This window comes from Hevea brasiliensis, chromosome 12 (genome assembly GCF_030052815.1).
Source record: "Hevea brasiliensis isolate MT/VB/25A 57/8 chromosome 12, ASM3005281v1, whole genome shotgun sequence".
Classification (NCBI taxonomy): Eukaryota; Viridiplantae; Streptophyta; class Magnoliopsida; order Malpighiales; family Euphorbiaceae; genus Hevea; species Hevea brasiliensis.
The window spans coordinates 723934-743691 of NC_079504.1; the positions used below are offsets into that span (position 1 = coordinate 723934).

The following is a 19758-nucleotide window of genomic DNA, read 5'->3' on the forward strand; positions in this document are numbered from 1 at the left end:
TGCTTTAAGAACAAACTCCCACAAATATTTATTGCATAAACGTGGGTATTTATGAGGGAAACCTCTTTATAGTCCATTATTTATTGCCAGGAATCTACCAACCAGTACCCACCCTACCTCATTAATTTTTTTGACAGTAGAAAGTTTGAAATTTGGATCTCAGAGGAGGAGAAAGAAGATACATTATCAGGATTCTCATGTATAAGTTACAGAACTGAAAATTGACTTTGTTTCCATCCAACCTCTCTGAGTTGCTGCCATAGCCATGATTGAATCATTGAGACAGTAAAAAATTTAAGAATACTGCTACTAGCTATACTTTTATAATTTTTTTTTTTTCCTGAGGGCCATGAAATCGATAAAGCATGGGCCATGGAGGAGTTTTCTAAAATTTCTAGTTATCAAGAACTTTAACAGGTTAGGTATGTGGAACCGAGAGAGTTAAAGCCAAAGTGCGCATCCCCATCGAATGCAGTGGCCCGTTTGAGGGAGGCAATGGGTAAACGGAGAAGTAAATGGATTCATCCCATCAAGGATGGCAAGAATTCAAATGGAAAAATTTCTCTGTCCATGTACACATATGAAATGCAACTAACACATCGATGATTTATTCAACGTATGACAAGATATTAAAAAAGTATCCATAATAGTCACATCGAATGTATATATAGAGAAAGAGATGAATTATTGACCATGCCCATGGCTTGGATGGTTGGGGTAAATATATTTTTTTAGCTTTAATTTAGAGATTTGCTGTGGATTTGTTTAGCATTATTGTTGACTGAAATGACTTTTCAAAAGTTTTTAAAAAATGTTAATCGCAGGATATTAAAAATCAATTTCAAATTAAAATTAATTATCATGAAATTATTCAATTTAAAAACTTAAATTTTAGTATTGTGGATGAAAATCACAAGAAATATAATTTTATATTAATACACCCAATATATAAATATTTACTGAATTTAAGGGTAAATAAATATATACTCACTTTATATTGTATAAAATATTTAATTAATAAATTGGGGTGTCCATAATTTAAACTATGAACTTTTTAAATTATAAAATAATTAAATATTTTTTAAAAATATTTTAATGGCATTTGAAATTGTAAATTTTTTTTTAAAAATAATTTTTTTATTTCCTAATCATAATTCCAAATGGAACCTCTAACTTTTTGAATGAAAAAAGAAAAAGAAAAGGGGAAGAAAGTAAGTGATAGTAGCAGTAAAGTAGTTTTAATAGTTTCTGATGGTTTCAACTAAATTTTTTACAGATTGAACCAATCAAATCACGTGTATATCTACAATTATATGCACATAATGAAAATTAAATCACATTTTTATAGATAATTAAATTATCAGAAAATGATTTTAATAATTTAATTTATGGATAACATGTTAATTTGAGTTTACATAAAAATTTCATTTTTTGTAAAAGTTCATGCGCTTTATTTCTGCACTTAATTGTGCAATTTCAGGTGCAGCTTTTATCCTTTATGTATGTATGACTTTTGTTTTCTTTTCAGAAAAGGTTACTTAATTATAGGGTAAATTTCAATAATTGTCCCTGAACTTATATGATTATAATATTATAGTCCTTAAACTTTAACACGTAATATAAAACCCTCTAAACTTTTAAATTTTACACAGTAAAATCTCTCTAATTTTAAATTTTTCAGTTGAAAACTGATATGAACAGTTTCCGCATAACTCTTAGTCAACATTTCTCTCTCTACTCTTATTCAAATTGTAAAATTATTCTCTCTGTACCTTGAAATCATTCTGTTTATAGTGAGAAAAATGATTCAATTTACACATAACTTGAGAGAGAAAAGAGAAATATTGATTAAGCTCCACGTTAAAACTGTTCCAGTCAGCGTCTAACTGAAAAACCGATAATTAGAGGTTAGAGGGATTTTACTGTACAAAATTTAAAAATTGATGAGATTTTTTGCTATATTTTTAAATTGAGAAACTATAATATTATACTAGATAAGTTCAGAAACGATTGTCAAAATTTATCTCTTAATTAGAGGATGGGTGCTATTTGTGTCGCTACAAGAAATTATGCTTAATTTAAATTTCATCACGAAAATTTTTAGTGGCGAAAACTAAAATCGTCATTAGATTGTCATAAATACTGCATTGCTAAAAGTTTAAGTGGCGAAATAAGAAATTACCACAAAAGTAAGTTTTAGTGACGATACTTTATTCATCTACTAATAATTAAAATTTTCTCCACTAAAAATAATATTAATAAAAATTATTTTCACGCTAAAAAACTTTTTACGGGGAAATTTCCCGACTAAAAGGATATAATTTCCCCATTAAAAGTCACAATTTTTTTATAATAATATTAAATCTATTAATTTGAAATAATTTAAAGATATATTAGCCCATCACTATTCTACAAGCTGCAGCTAATGTAATTCTCAAAATATTTTTTTTTATAAAAATTATTAATAACTTAAAAATGTACATGTTACAAATCTCAATCAATACAAGAAATTTAAAAGCTGTATCATAAATAAAATAAAGAATATATTAGAGAAAAAGATGTCTTTATTAAATTATAAAATTCATAAATTTAATACATGACAAAGAAAAGTATACACTTTCATATCAATTGAAGCACTAAAAAATCTAATATATTGTCGTCTTTCATTCACACGTTAGAGCACTAAACAATCTATCAATGCTTAGATAATTGACTAATTGAGAATCATAGTCTTTCCTTCTGACTTGGACTAATAACTTACAGAGTGAGAAAGTAAGATAAATTAGTGAGAATTTATTAAAACTTGATAGTATTAGATAAAATTTGAAATGAGTGCATTAAATTTTGACTCATATAAGCTATTGGTAGCTAAGGCAACAATAATCTCCTTAACAGTTTCCAATCATAGTAGTGGCCGGGCACTGGATAGTTGAAGTTGTTGTCAATAATTGAGCACTTGGAATAATGTTTCTCCAATTTCTAGCAAAAATTCACCCTCTTAATATGGAATTCGAAAATAGAAATTTGAGCTGGTGCGGAGATTAAGCATATGGAATTGGAAAATAGAAATTTGACTGTGGATGTGTTCCTCTCAAAGACAAATGGTGCAGAAGATAAGAGTTCTTGACAGTCTTTGAAAAATGAGGTTGTGTAGTTTTTAGTGGCGAAATAATTTTTTCCACCAATATTTCGCCATAAAAAATAAATTTTGTTATAATGTGGGACTATGTTATATGAAAAGTTCCTGATTAAATAAACATAATACATATTATGGAATTTATATATATAATGAGTGAAGTTTTCATATTCATAATTTAAATCAAATATAAATAAATTTTGTACTATATTTATTTTTATATGAATTAATTAAGAAAAGAAAACTATTTAATTTCAAAAAAAAATTCATTTTTTAAATTTTTTGCGCAATAAATGGAAGTTAATTTAATTAATCAAGCACAACAAGAACAAATATTAGATGTAAATCAATCTAGTTACACAATTATTATAGTTTTTTTGTTTAAATAGTCTAAATGACAGAAGCAAAATCAAAACTTCTCTATCAATTATCAATTTTAACCAAACCTTTTATTTTTATCAATTTAATCATAAAATTTTTATATTGTTTTTAATTTTAGCAACAAATTTAATTAAAAGCTATTAAACTCATCAATTGATAAATTATTCAAATATTTTCATTTATATATTGTTAATTTTAGTTAATTTATTCAATAATTTTAACATTTTCATTAAATTTTACAAACTTCCTATTGTTATCTTAATTTCAATTTTTTTCCTTTTTTTTATTATACTTTTAACTCACATTTTTTTATTACTTTATTTCAAATTTAAGCCTAACAAATGAAAAATTCAAATGTTTAAACATAAAATATTAATAAAAAATATAACCAAAATAAATTTAATTTTAATATCCAAAACAATAAGTATTTAGATTTAGCCTTTTAAATATGATGATTTGGTTGACTATACATAGGTAGTCAGTTAAGGAGAAGAAGAGGGAGACTCATTGCATATATTGCAAAGCTCGATGCATGGAAATCCACTATTTTTCATGATTATGAGCTATGGGGCTAAAGTGCATCTGCTCCCATATATGCTTCAATTAAAAGTTCACCCAAAGGGCAAAGGTATTAGATTTTCTGCTTTATGCAAAAGGAATTGCCAATCATGCATGCTTGCTGGTGCTCGTCAGACGGACACAGAATCACTATCATGTTTTCTTTAACTTTTGGCATTTCTAGTTCTTTGTATCTTTTAATCCAACTTTAATTAATTCTTCCTTCTCATAGGAAAACCTAGCTATATAATCTACTCTAGCTTCTTTGCAATAGCATGATTTAAACTAGTAATTAATTGCATACTTACTAGGTCTGTGCTGGTTGACTTGTGGCTAGTAGCAATAGCATTATCTTTGTAGGGTAAAAGGCATACCTTTTTTTTTTTATGAAAAATATATAATTTGGTTAACCTTAACCAGTACCATTATGTACATATTGCAAAGACTTTATATTAAGAATAGAAAAGCAAAGAAAAAGATAATCTCATTTTTATCAACTTTGAGAATAACTATTGGTTCATTATTCACCTTTTTAAGATAGTGGGTATATATTGTTTATCACAAAAAATCTTTTCTTGCCATCAATAGATCAAAAACGTATTTAACCATGTCTCCAATAACCTGATTTTTTTTTTTATAAAAAATATTTTTAATTAGATTATTAATTTATTTTTATTTTATTTATGATATTAAATTAATATTTTCATAATAATATTTTTTATTTTTATCTTATTTTATAAATATTATTTTACATGTATTATTATTACTATTATTATTTTAAATTACTAATTGTATTATTGTCATTATTATTACCAAAGTTTTATTTAAATTAAATATAATAGAAGTAGTTTGGACTGATTTGTAGAGAGAAAAAGGACCTAAGTGAATAAGCTAGAAAAGTTCAAGAACTTATGATGTAATTAAAAGTAAAAAAAAAAAAATCAATTTCTCAAAACAGCAAACAGAGCCCCCTGCCCCTCTCCCCTTCCTCTCCTCCCTCCACACCCCCCCCCCCTCCCCCCCTCTTTTCATCATCCTTCACTACCCAACCACCCCTTCCCCATTTCTTCTTCTCTGGTCAACCAGCAACACCGATAAGGTTCCCCAGTTGCCCTAAACATGCCGGCCTACCTCTGGCAACCATGGAAGCCGGTGGAAAAACACCATTAGCCATGGACACACACACATAAAGAGAGAGAGAGAGAGAGTTGCGTCTAGCCATTTCGGCCAATGTCCAGTGACACCATTGGTTCCGATCGACTCCCCTCCGCCTAGGGAAGCTTTTTTCACTAGCCTCATCACTGGCAGTCACAAGATTCACACAAAACGAGGAGAGAAAAAAAAAGGTTTTGCCACTTTTCGGTGAGATTTTGGCCAATCGACCATTGGATCGGAAATCCGATACCACTATTGAGATCAGTACGATGAAACCTTTGAGACAAGACCAACCCCGCTCTGATCGGACACCATTTAAGAAAGGTGATTATCGAACAGTCCAGATCACTTGGTTAGATTTTCGAGCATTTTCGATTCTCGTAAATTAAAAAAGTAATTATATGATAATTATTAACAATTTATGAACTTCTTTTAAGTGTGATTGGAACTGTAATGACTCACTACACTCGGACCGAGTTTTCGACCTGGTCTGGGTGCCTAGCGGGCTGTCCTAGAAAAAGATCATGTTTACAGTCATTTTTGGCATTTTCAAACGTTCTGGACCCATTCCAAGTAGTAGAATTTGTAAAGATAGTCCCGAACTCAAGTTGTGTAGTTTTGACCTTTAATAAGTTAGCTGATAAATTGGTAAAATATTCTTGAATTAGTAAAATTGAGTGAAATAAATTTAATCAATACAAAGATGAGGTAGAGGACCTCTACGAATTTTTTTTTTAATTAATTTTTTAAGTGCTAGAAATAATTATTTAGACTGTAAATAAGTTAGGGACCTGAACTGGAGTTTAGATGATCGAACTTAAATTAGGTTTCTTGTAAGTTCTGAATGGGCATTATACTTGTTGTTGTGGGCCTGAGGTCCTGTGTGTTGCTTTTTTTAAAGTTTTCTTGCAGGAAGTTAAGTCCAGTTATAGAGGGACTCTGCCAAAATTTTGATAAAATCTTAGGAATTAATTTTGCTTATTTAATAAATTAATTGGTTAATTTTATCAGTAAATTGATAGGGGACAGTGTGTCTGTATAAGTGATCGGTGCTGACTAGCCTTTATTCTCCTTCCAATCGAATCAGCTGCAATCGGGTTGACCAATTTGTAAGTTAGATATTGATTATTTTTGTAATTTCAATATTAATTATATATCTGGCATGGTAATGTATTTTATAGATATTCAATTATGCATATAAATAGTTACTATATTAGGAGCATGTTGATTACTGCATATTTAATTGTTGTTATTTGTTTGTGATTGCCTACTTGAGAATAATTTGGAGCTGGATGTGTTATTTTTATATGGTATATATGGATATGGATTGGACGAGTAGTTGCGGCTTAAGCTAGTCTCGCTGAAACCCGGTCCATATGAATATAGAAAGTCGGGGTGAGGCATGGCTTTGAATTGATCTCGCTGGCCCTCGCACTTGGATTTAAGCAAAAGTCCGGCTTGAGTTGAGCACGCTAGTAGGATTTGGATTGAGAGAGATGTATAGGGGATCAGCTCCTATATTTATGTATTGATGTGATACATTGGGTACGTGAGTAGCTCTATATTATCTTCTTGTGCGAGAATTGGGTGATTTGCTCGATATAAGTGCTCGGTGTGCAACTCATACTTAGAAATGCATCAGTCTTAGATAGCTATAGAAATTATAATTTGTATACCTTTATTTTGTGATTCATTATGAGTATGTGCATTGAGGCCATGGAGAACCCGATGATAAAAAAATTTTATGACTGTAAGATGTAATTGAAGGCATAGAGCTGAATTATTAATTCTGTGGTATGATCTTGAAATAATAATAATAATAATAATAATAATAATAATAATAATAATAATAATAATAATAATTTTTTTGGAAATTAATTTAATTAATTTTAAATAAAATTTTATTTTGTTTAAATTTAATATGGGTAGTTCTTAAATGGACCTAATTAAGTTTAATTGAGCCCCATGGACCTAAAAAAGTCTAGTTATGAATTTTAAATAGAACTCATTTAATTTATTTTCTAAAAATTAAAATAAGAAAATATCTTTTTCTCTCTCCCTCTCCCATACAAACTCTCTCTCTCACTTGGCTCCACTCTCTTCCTCACTCCCTATTGGTGCTACCCCTTTTCCTCTCTGCCTATTGGTTGAAACACCTCACCTATATCTCAGTCTCACCCAAATTCTCCAATCCCAGTTGTTTAAGTTATCTGAACCTTATCACCATAGGACTCCAAACCCTACCACATCTCTCTCCCAAAAACCCTATAAATTATACCCTGCTAGGGTAGAGAGGAGGGAGAGAAAAAAAAAAAAAAAGGAAAGAAAAAAAAGAGGAGAAGACAAAAAAAAAAAAAGGGAAAAAAAAGAGGAAAGATTCAGAAAATTCAAAGTTATTTAGAGATATTTTAGAGCTATAGGAAACTTAAAGATATTCAAAAATTTTTTAGTTATTTCTTGTTTCCTTTCTTTTCTTTTCTTCAAGAAGATTTTCATGTAAAATTTTTTGAATGTTGGTTTTTGTTATTTTCTTTTCAAGATCTATGCTACGTAATATTTAATTCTATATTCTTTGTCTTTTAATTTATCTTGCATGTTCACGTAGATAATGTAATCATATTTAATTTGAGAGGATACACAACTCTGCACATATTCAGTTTTCTATCTTTTATATTTTTATTAATTTTTGTAATTTTTTGAATATGTAAAAATTTTAGTAAAATTATATTCATATTCTTCACGAAATTCTATTAATTTTAGGCTCAATAATCACTGAAAAAGCTTTTGTATTTTATAAGTTATGGCTGTTTGAAGTTAAGGTTCCTACAAAATCTGATTTACAGCATACCCGATTTGTGAAGCCCATATCTCCCTTGTTTATTAATATTTTTGAATGAATCTAGTATCCAAAATTAATTTCAGAATCTTATGAATATTTTCCAATTGGTTTCACATTCATATCTATTGAGATTGATAAGTTATGAATTTTATAAAAAAAGTAGTGCGATTCTATCACTGGAAAAAGTTATAATTTGTGTAGACCATTTGGCTAGGTTTTTGTTTGGTTTATAAATTTTATGATATTGTATGATGTTTTGGCTAACTTATGTAATTTTTTCATGATTTTTAGGCATGTCTAACTATTTTTCGAAAATTGAATTCCTTACTACTGTCAATCTACCAAAATCTGAAAATTGTATATTTATGCAAGTTCTTCTGTGTTATTGGGTTCTAATTGATATTTGATCTATTTTTTTTGTGTTATTTTAATTCAAGAGGTGTTATGAAGTGTTTGGATTATGTTAGAAGACTTAGACCATTAGGTAGTTGTAACTGATTAGGAATTTTAACCCCTTTAGGAGACTAGAGTTAGAATTCAATGTGGATTGTTATTTGTATTTTCTTATTTTCTTTATTTTTTTTTATTACAAATAAAATTGGTAAGTAGCCCTAAGGTAAGTACTAAATAGGGCATTTGCGTGAAGCTTACATTGAGCTAAACGGGAGCTAGTAAGTTAGGGATATCATTGTCATACTAGAAGAGAATGCCCTTTTTTAAGGGTAACTTACCCCAATGACAACTGCAATTATCAATAAGTAAGTAGCCCTAAATTCCTAAAATAATTATTGCATGAAAATATAGTAATAATAGGATTTTTATTTGGTAAATTAAAATTAACTTTGTTTTCTTTGTTTTTAATTTAACTAACTTTTGCATGTAATTAATTTAAATAAATACTTTATAAATTAAAATTAATCTTGTTTGTAAATTAAACTAATTTTGGCATATAAAATAATTTAATTTAATACTTGGTAATTGTAAAATAAATTTACATGTTAGAAATCTTTATTAAGTTGTAATTGTTTGGGCCTTATGTGATATTAGTATAAATTATACATGTACATAATTAATTTAGTTTAATTATCCTTAGGTTAACTTGATAAAAAATTAATTAATTAGGTTAAATAGAATCTTAAGGTTATTTAAAATTGAATTTATTTGTAAATTAAATTCTCAATAATAAATTAATTTTAGTCATCTGGTAAATATCATTTAAATAATTAGCAACCCCATAGATAGGACTTACTTGTGCATGAAAATTGTTTGTAAATAACAACCCTTTGTGAATTATTTGCGTATATAAAAATTAGAATTGCATTTTTAGGATAAAGTTGAATAGATGAATAATAAACAAGACTTCTAGAAGTATTAGTAGATGATTGACACTCGAATTAATGAGGTTAGACCAAGCGTAAGGGGTGCCTAACACATTATCTTTATGTACCCACTTTCTCGAACCTAGACATTGGACTATGCTAATGATGATTGTGAAAACTCTGCAAGGAGTAAGTTGCCATCCATGACCCTCAGGAGAAATACTGACTATGTCCCGGTTATCACCCGGGTGGCGACTCCTGTCTATCTATGCCTTTATGGTATAAATCCTTAGTACCGTGGTAGTATTATAGAAAGATGGTACTTACTAGTGGTTTGATTATATTAGGATTGTATAAAGTGCATGTCTAGTAAATGTTGTCTAAGGAGATAGTACTTAAATGAGACCATTGTGACTTCACCATCTTTCCTGGGCATTACTTAGTGTATTTTATATAATTCTAGTGGATGATATTTCGCCTCATGGCCCATCTCACATCATTATAATCAATATCTAAACTCTCTCAGTCAAATACTCACCCTGTTCAAATATTTTTTTTCCCAAGTTGCAAGAGGAGCAAGTTTATTTTTTGGTCTAACTTGTATTTTCTTCACAGGTTGTAGTGCATCTTAGTTAGTAGGTTTTTATAGTTTTTATTTATTTATCAATTTATTTAATTATTAGAACTTCTCTGTGATATCAATGCATTTATGTATTATATTAATTAATGCAGATTAATTAGTTTCTGCATGATAGGTATTAGGGTTAAGTTAGGCTCCCATATTTTTTATTTTTTTTCTCTGACAGTTATTGAATTAGGTTAACTCAAGTAAATTTATAATATTTTATTTTATTTTGTTTACCTATTGAGCTTTAATTTTGATCCTTGTTATGAATTTGAAAATAATGAGACTTGCTATAAACTCAAAGACTTTGTATCAGCTCAGGTCTTAATGTTAGTCTAACTCGTAAAATCGGGTCATGGCAATGTCACTCTCTGTGGAAGTTATACTATATAGACATTTATATACCCTGGACAAGAGTGGGATACAAACGTTGAGACAAGAAATTAATTAATGTTTTCTTACCAAGAAATCAATGCACCTGCCTTTGTCATATGGTTCAAGTTCTAATTGTCTCCGTGGAGTACAATCACTACAATGTCAACACCTGTATATGCTGTATTATTATTCTTATTATTTACTAATTGTTATTGGTTGATGGGTAAATTGATTCAACAAGTAGCATTAATTAATGGTGCCATGCATCCATGATGATTATGACTCTACTATTACTTTTGATGCATGCGGTCTGTCTCTCATGCAATTATGATTTTCTCTCATGTACTCATTAATTTTATTAATTTAATGTTATTTATGTTGAAGTTACTAATAAGGATATTTACGGCCATTCCATTTTATGCATTATTAGTTTTCTTTCACTGAAAGAACCTTCAAAGATTCACACTTAATTGACATGTATGCGCAAAAAATTGCGATGATCTGCATGTGCAATACCTTTGCTTGTCTTAGGGTTACTCAGAATATTAACATCGAGTCTTTTATTTTTATTATTAGAGGTGGAGAAACGGAGAGAAGGGAAACATTGGATAAAGCTATAAAAGGAGAGATGATTGAGGTTCGAAATGTGTGTTTCCCTCTTTGCAAATTTTCAATGAAATGCCAGATTTTGACGCAGAGTGCTTGTCACATGAGAGAGAGAGAGAGAGAGAAATGTATTGTCCTGTTGTTTGAGAGAAGGGACGGGTGGGCAAGGTGCGTATCGTTGAGTTTCAAAACACAAATGATGAGGTCGATGACGATTGTTTTGATGGTGATTGGGGAAAGCATCTTTCCAGCTCTACCGTCATGTGACCCACCCACTCTCTCTCTCTCTCTCTCTCTCTCAAGTTTCAACACAAACAGACCCCAGTATCAGAATTCGTACACAAAATTTGCCATGCAAGTGCTGCAAGTGACAGCCATTATTACCATATTTGCTCTACACGTATTACCTTGTTTCAGCTCCTAATCCTGTACATTTTGTCTACACAATTCTCTCAGTGTCAACTGAAAAAAATGCCACCAAATGTGTTCGATCGTTACTCTCCGTTCAATCAAGCACTGCTAATTATGCATTGTGATTTCTTATTTGAATCATTATTGTTAAAAGATATAAACTCTTTATGTAAAATGGATATCGTAGACCTTAATAATAATATCAAACACTATAGATATCACCATGTCGCCACCACATGTGGTTTACATAATTCTGTCTCTCACTCATAGCTTGTGTGTATTGTATATGTGCTCAGTGTACTGTGTGCTAAGTTAAATGTCGTATGAATTTATGTTTCTTTTCGAAATCTATAATTGGGTTACTTCAATGGTGTCTCCTGCATGCATTAACAGTTGGGTTTCATGGTTGCCAATTTTTTCTTGATAGTTAATGGTGGGTGGCCGGTCACTTGGTTAGCTTTTTAAATGTAAAAAAAGAAGAAAGCGTAAACAAAGTCAAAGCCATAATCATTTTTTTTGCTCTCTATTATTTGCTTGTGTTTCATTCTCTCCTATCCTAGCCTTGTGATGTTTGTCTTCTAATGAAATTTGAGAAATACTCGTGTAATTATTCAATGTCACACCATCAAAACAATGCAAATTTTATTCATGGATTAATGTTAAAGACTAAAAAAAAAGGCGTTATTATCATGTAATTTTGAACAAAAATAGGTCAAAATTACAAATATATTTATGAAATCTTTTTGAAATGCCATTATATTTTCCTATTTTCAAATATTCTGGATGATCTTGAATTTTTTATGAGAAAGAAAATTATATAATCGATCCTATTAAATTTTTAAAATGAAAATTTAATTAAGTTGAATTAAATTAAATTATATTATAATTCATTACTTGAAAATTCATGGAAAGCATAATTATTTATGTACGGTTCAATAATAGAGGATAAGAAGTGACACGAGGAGGTATCGTGTATATTAATTTTTTTTAAAATAATTTTGAACAATAAGAGTGATTATAGTGTACATTAAAGTTATTTCATTAATCATGATTTTGTATTACAGAAGAATTGGTGTTATGATTTTCTATATTAAGATTAATTAGACTGAATAATAATTAATAAACTAAATATAAATATTCAGTTATTGAGGTTCACTTTTTTATATTATAAAAAGCACCCACACGTTCTATAAAAGAGGGAGTACTCTTCTTTATACTCCAGAAATATCCTATAATTCTCCACTTGAACTGATCAAAACCTAGTGTGCCCGTCATGGCAATAGGCTTACTAGCCTGAAGCCTCTAAAGATCTTGTCACTTGTGATCTTCGAGAATCCTATCTCACATCGGCTATCCACTGCTCCCCCAACCCCACAGGAGCGAACATGAAAAGTCGAAGTGGGACCACTAGAAACTTCAAAATGGAAAGTTTAAAAAACATTTATTTCCTAATTAAAAAAAATCGGCAGCAAAGATTCGTGGAGTTCTAATATAACTTGGATGATCCCAAATTATTCATACAAATAGCAAAATTATTCATAAAATAGTTACTATTGTAATACCAGCTGCAAGACATGACCTCTACCAAACAGAAGTCCACAGAAATAGATTACCAAAATTGACTGGTGACTAATTATGAAGGGGCATCATTTTGCCACACAGCATATCGATGGCCGGAGGCTGCCAGTGTCCATTCCCTGCCAGTTGGGCACCAGGAACCATCCCCAAGTTTCATGCATACTTTCTCCCCAATAATTGCAGAATAGAGATTTGGCTGTGCTTCAAGAATCCTGATAGATGATCGACTATTGATGTCTTGGCGCTTTCTAATGTCAATCTGCAAGTGTGGTAGAAGGCTCTCATGAGAGGAGGCTTTTGCTCAAGCGATGAATTCATAAATAGACACAAACAGAAATTTAACATACCAGTTTCACAATTTGGTCATGAATGGAGTCACCCAAGTCATAAACATGGTCATAGAAAACTGTTGGAATTCCTGGATGTGTAAGTATGTATGCATAACCCTGTGTGAAATAAGATGTCAAAGTTAACATTTGAATACACGAGGAATTAAGAATGTTTTCAGAATTTGGTTCAGATAATGAAGCAGAAATGAGGACTAAGACATGGTCGTGAATTTGTAATTGATACCACGTCAAATTAGATGCATAAAATAGTTTTGGCGGGTCCTTGATAAAAACCTCCTGGATTCAATTATAAATTCATACCCTACAGTAGACACCCTAAGTGAAGAAAGAGGATAAATCAAATGGTGCAGGTCAACAGACAGATCATTGTCGGCTGTCCAGTGCCACCAGCACTTCCCCAGTGAATTTTACATACTCCTCAGGTCAGCAATGGCTTTAGAAAAATAGTACACAAAATAACAGGTAATTACGAAGTACTTATATAACATGGGAAATATATTTGACAAATGATTAGAATCAACACAGAATGGATATCCAGGAGCCTTGCATAAAAAATAATAATTACAAAGTTTGATGGAGAGCTAGTCATTATGAAGGAATTATGAAGACACCAGTTGAGTTAAAACCATGCAAATGCACATAATTTAAGTTGTGCCAATTGCCAACATTAATATAGAAATAAGACATACCTCCATAATATGATCTGAAGGGAAAGGCCAATGGGCCTGCAAGAATCAAATTATCATAAAGGTAGTCAATTTCAATATAACAAACAGAACATGATATGTAGAATCAGTAATACCACAAAACAATATGGCACATGTATCAACATTCATGCGAGGACATCACAGTTTAGCCCAAGATGGATAATATCCAGCCAAGTCTCACCTGTTAATAATAGTATTGGAAAAAAAAAACCAAACTTAGCAAACTATTATTAATCGAACAGAACTAAAGATCAGGACATACCCAAAGTTTAGAAAATTCAAAAGATCTACATGCAAACTCAACACAATTCAAGGTTATTTATGCTTAAACTTTCTCCTATAATATTCATTCACTGTATTATAATCCCACAAGAATTACATGAAATAACATTTTTGGCACCTGTGTTGAGCCTGTATCATGGTTATCGATGAATGTGACAGCCCTTGAAGGCCACCATCCTATTACACCTGGTGGCTTCCCTTGAGAGTCACGTAGACGCCAGAATTGTCCCTTAACAGCTTCCTGCATGGGAAAAGAAAATAAATATCAAGTTGTTATCATGGAAAGATGTAACTTTTTGTCTCAGTAAAATTGACATGGATGATACATGGGGTTAAGATTCATCTAGACATTTCCTCAAGTCAAACAAATCATTCAGCAGGAAGGAATAAATCATAACCCTCTGGAAATTCTTGTAGGTTTCTCACAAGAATAGACCACTATTTTCCTCTAAATAGAAAATGTCCAAAAAAGTACCTGAAGAATTCCCTTTGTAGTGAAGTCAAATGCAGTTGAGAGCTGTCCTGTGCCATCAATCCAATCGATAATCCGTTGCCGGTGGCTATCTGGAGAAGGCATTGATGGAAAAATGTAAGAAATATTGATATAATAGTGGAAATCATGCTCGGTATAAAGCAACATTCTAAAAGCTAAATAAGAAATTTTAAAGATAAAAAGGAAAAGGAAGAGGGAGTGGGGAAGTAACATATCATAAGCCATAGCTGAAAGAACACCAAGCAAATGAGATCAAAGGGATCCATATCAAGATCAAATCTCCCACACAAGTAATCAGCAACCCAAGAAACATGATTTGAACAGCGCAAGTGATGCAAACAGTAAGGGAACTCCATATGGGAATTAGATTAATAATTATGGCAGGTTATTGTTTGCAGCATAGCAGCACAGGAAATTTCTGTAATCAGAAGCATTTAAGTAATTTCACTATTTTGCTGCAAAAGGCTGCACTACAGTGTCTTGGGTCTTAATTTAGGTCTATTTAGTTTTGAGTCTGAGCACAGAGTCCTAACAAGTCTAGTAGTTAGTTTTAGTTTCGTGGAGTTCAAGTATTTGTATTAGGATTATGTTGAGACTTTAAATACCAAAACCTGTTTGGGAGTAAGACTTAGTTGTTGAAGTTTAAATAACTAAACAGCTTATTAATCAATTTTTTGTCAATGAATAAATTCCAAAAATAATGGCTTTTTTAAGTTGTTATGGTGCATTTCTAATTTTGGAAAGTGTGAGGCTTTTTGATAGGAGTTGTAGTTCTTGCTAGTGTGAGACTAGTATCTGACTAGTAGATTTATTTAGTTTGCTTAATTTTCTCTCCAATTTTTATCTTTAAGCCCTAATGTCTTGAGTTTAAAACTGAACCCTAATCTCTAAAGAATTCAAAATTTTCCAAGTTGGTTTACATCAGCAACCAGTTTTTGAGAAGCCTTTAATTGTGTACATCTTTCTCACAATTGATTGAAAACTCAAGATGGTGATGAAAGATTATCCTATTTTTAAATCAACAAGCTCCTGTATCTTAAGGAAACTATTGTTAAGAAGAAATACAGTATCAGAAGTTCGAACAACTAACCTTAACTATTAGAGCATTTCTGACCTAATACAGAAAATAATTTACAGAAACCTAAATTTTTTAAGGACTTGCTCAAAAGAACTAGGCACGTGGGGTATCCTATATGGACTAAAATTCCACTTGTTTTGTCCTAAAAAAAGTAGACTATTGATGCATGATAAAACTCAACTCAATTCAACTAAGCCGTTATCCCAAAAATCTGAGGTCGGCTATATGTATTCTCTTTCTCCACTCTAAACGATTTTGGATTAAATACTCGGAAATGTGTAATGCTTCTAGGTCATGTTGTACTACTCTCCTCCAAGTCAGTTTAGGTCTAACTCTTCTTTTCTTTCTATCCTCTACCCTAATGTGCTCTACTTGTCTAACTGTAGCCTCCGTATGTCTACGTTTCACATGACCAAACCACCTCAATCTCCCTTCTCTTAATTTATCCTCAATTGGAGACTATTGATGCATGATACAAAAGGAAAATAGTACCTTGGTCGTATTCCAAATATGAGCCATTGTAGTTGCAAGAATCCCAATACTCCCCGACAGAAAATATTGGTTTTGCTTCTTCAATGTATTCTTTCACGTATTTGGGTGAGTAACTAATAATGCAACATTTCAGAAACATAAGTATAGATGTACAAAACAAAACTAATAAAATACAAAACAGTAATTTGCATGGGTGCTGAATAGTATTTACCCTCTTGCAAAGTCAAAACGGAAATCTTGAAAGCCAACACTATTACGAAGCCACTGCAGCCATGCTGTAATATCTGTTCGAACAAAATGTTGGGTATGATCAATGTTTGGAACCATGTGGAAGTTGTCCCCTGTGCTGCGATTACCCTGGGATAGGTTACTAACAGGTTAAGGACTTTTATATTAGAAGTTGCATCCAAATTAATTTCAAGAAATGATAAAATCAATGATCAAGTCATGTTAACAGGTAAACATATCTGCTTTGTTCACAAGTTTACTCAGTTTCACATGCGTAAGTATAACCCTTTCCATCCCACTCCATGGGGAACACCCACTAATAGATGGACACCATACCCCATATATGTAACCCCCCACCCCTACCCCACGCTTATTCCCACGTTTGTTCTTTACATATGTAACATAACAATGGGGAAAAAAAGGTTCATAACAATAAAGAGTTTAGCATAACCTAAGAAATAAAAAGTTGGAAGTATCAGGGTTCCTATGCACACAATCAGAGACGCTCAGAAAAAATATTATCAGGATAGTTACCAGTCCACCAGTACAAGATGTAACAGCACGTTCATCCCATGATAATGGAATCCCATCATAACGGTTATACATTCCTCCATGTCCTTGTGTAGTCCCAGCACGGTGATTGATAACAATGTCAGCCATTGCTCTGACTTTATACTGTTTCATTTTTTGAAGTAAAGCCTCCAACAGGTGCTCAGAACCATATGAAGAGTTTATAGAATAAAGGTTCTGTGGAAGGTAACCTGCATTGACAAAAATGGAAGATAAAAGACGAAAACTATATTAGGCATCATGTGCTTTTGTAATGATCATCTATCAAATTACGTAACAAAATCCATTTGTGATAAAATTCACATATTCTGTATAACTATTAAAAATGATATACTTCAATTGAATTTTAGTGATCCAAAGAATTAAAAAGTAATAATTCTAACCTTCAGGTGCAATGGACTGAGTAGGCGGTGGCAACCATGCTGAAGTAAACCCAGATTTTGCAATATCAGGAACTTTCCTTTCCAAATTTCTCCACCAATCATACTTGTGAGATTCCCAGTTAAAAGCCTGTCGAGCAAAGTTTCCAACTTTTAATCAGATCTACAAACATACACCTTCTCAGGTTTTGGCATTCAAATTTTGAGGTAGAAAACTTGATTGTGTTAACAATACCTTTCAACTACATGACAGCTTTTCATTTTTTATAATTTGCAATTTTCAAATAGATGCCAATTGCAATAAGATTCAGATAATAAATTTTCAGGTAAAAACTACCATAAAATAATGTTATACGTTTGAGGGTTCTATATATGGATGAACACATGGCACCTAAGGAACCACCACTAAAACTCTTCATTTGCACCAACAATAACAAAATCGAGAGAATTTTTTCTTTCCAGTTTACCTGCAAAAGTATTTCTCTCCCATTGCGCACAGCTGCGCCTGAAGACACATGAGAAGGCATACTTTAGAATACCAACACTAACTATTAGGAACAGATTGAAATTACCCTACCCCCATCCCTCTCATAGAAAAAGAAAAGCAATAAGCATTCACAGGAACAGATGCAGCATACCAATATCAGTCTGCTGGTTATTTTCATCAAATCCCTGAATTTTTTAGAAAGTACACAAAAAAGGCAGAAAATCAGTAAGAGAAATGCAGCTAACAGATAAACTCGCTAGATTTCAGAAGAAAACATGTGGCAAATGGTTTAAAATATGTGAAAAATAAAAAGAAATTGCTATATAAAAGCAAACTAAAACAACGGTCCTATAATCAGTGATTCTTCAGAAGGCTGAAGGAAAAATGGAAGGGTTGAAGCAATACGCATGCCATGTCTCGTCAATGGTGGCGGTCCAAAATTTGACGCTGGATCGTAATAGCTTGGACTTTGGACACCAAAGAAATACCCTGCGTCCCCAGTTTGCTGTCAATGCAATGATCTTCAATGGCAGATATATATGTTAGTCGTGCCTTGAATTCTTAGCATTAAAGAATTCTTAGTCGTTAAGAATTGAAGTCTTATGAAGTGGGCCAAAGTTTACCAGTGAAGTAGTAATAATTAAAAAATAAAAAGGAGGATTTATCTAACAATTTTGTGTTCCTTAATTGTGAGTTATTACTCTCTTAACAATACAAAGAAGCAACAAAAAGCTCCTTTCAATTCTCAAATAAATGAGAGTTCAGAAAAGAAAGAACACGCTTCAAATCAATCACCCAATATTTTGAAAATCCACAACAGAAAAGTTCAATAACAACGAAGTAATAAGCATTCAAACTGAGACCAATGCAACCACACTTCGCAGACACAATCATAATCATAGCCAATACGAATACTAATGCAGCAGAACTTGAAAATGAAATAAAGGAAAATTAGCGATAACAACCAGAAAAAAAAAAGGGGAATTACCAAAGCTAAGAAGGTAATGATCGCAGAGTGAATGCGTTATTGCGCCTTTTGGCCTTTAAATAGAAAAAGAAGAAAAGGTTGGAGAATTATGCAAAGTCTACTTAATTAGAATTACGCAGAATTTGAAAAAGTTACAGCGAACATTCAATTTGCGCAAGAAAAGGATTCGATTCCAAAAGCAACCTTTCGACACAGAATATTACAGAGTGCAAATGAGAAAGAGATGGAAATGGAGAATTTTGGAAAAAGGGAATCAGCTTTCTGAAATTGGAGAAGAATAGGAGAAATGTTTCAACCGTCGACGGAGGCGGATCGTTCGAATCAGCCAATAGGGGGTTAGGGTCTTTCGAATAATCACTATCAACGGCGAAGATCTGAAAGTGAGGCTCTAGCTAGGACTCGTGGCGGTTTTTAGTTCCGACGTAATAGGGAGATTTATGTGGGTGAGTTTCACCATAACAGTAAAGCTTAACAATTAAGAGATTGCGCGCGACTGTGCTTTTGGCCAGTGGAGATGTGACTTTTTTTTTTTTTAACTGGGTGGAGATGTGACGTTGGCGGTGATATTACGTATGGACGGAGAACGCTCGAAAAAGTAATTATATACTACCTTAGTTTGATGTAATTGATGTTTTATGAAATAATAAGCTAATTACATACTAACACATAATAATTATCCCTAGCTTAATTTGATTCTTTAACTAAAAATATGTCATTCAT

The 19758-nt window shown here is 31.7% G+C and overlaps 1 protein-coding gene across 1 annotated transcript; it reads right to left on the reverse strand.

The window, feature by feature from the left end:
• Positions 1-12869: 12869 nt before the first annotated feature.
• On the reverse strand, positions 12870-19465 carry LOC110636109 (probable alpha-amylase 2). The gene is made up of 13 exons (XM_021785664.2): positions 19039-19465; positions 18456-18571; positions 18202-18235; positions 18031-18068; positions 17567-17693; positions 17148-17374; positions 16597-16742; positions 16386-16498; positions 14798-14886; positions 14441-14563; positions 14023-14058; positions 13331-13429; positions 12870-13242 (listed from the first exon to the last, which is right to left on the reverse strand). Exons 2-13 carry the CDS (start codon positions 18462-18464, stop codon positions 13039-13041), a joined length of 1245 nt encoding a protein of 414 aa, XP_021641356.2. The 5' UTR covers positions 18465-18571; positions 19039-19465; the 3' UTR covers positions 12870-13038.
• Between the last annotated feature and the right edge of the window lie 293 nt (positions 19466-19758).

What these genes read in the sequence shown, in the direction of transcription:
- LOC110636109 (XM_021785664.2), bottom strand. An exon ending in TCAGTCCATTGCACCTGAAG is followed by an intron (nt 17,375 to 17,566) that starts GTTAGAATTATT and finishes TTGTCAATGCAG; the next exon opens with GTTACCTTCCACAGAACCTT. An exon ending in ATGACCAAATTGTGAAACTG is followed by an intron (nt 13,243 to 13,330) that starts GTATGTTAAATT and finishes CCACACTTGCAG; the next exon opens with ATTGACATTAGAAAGCGCCA.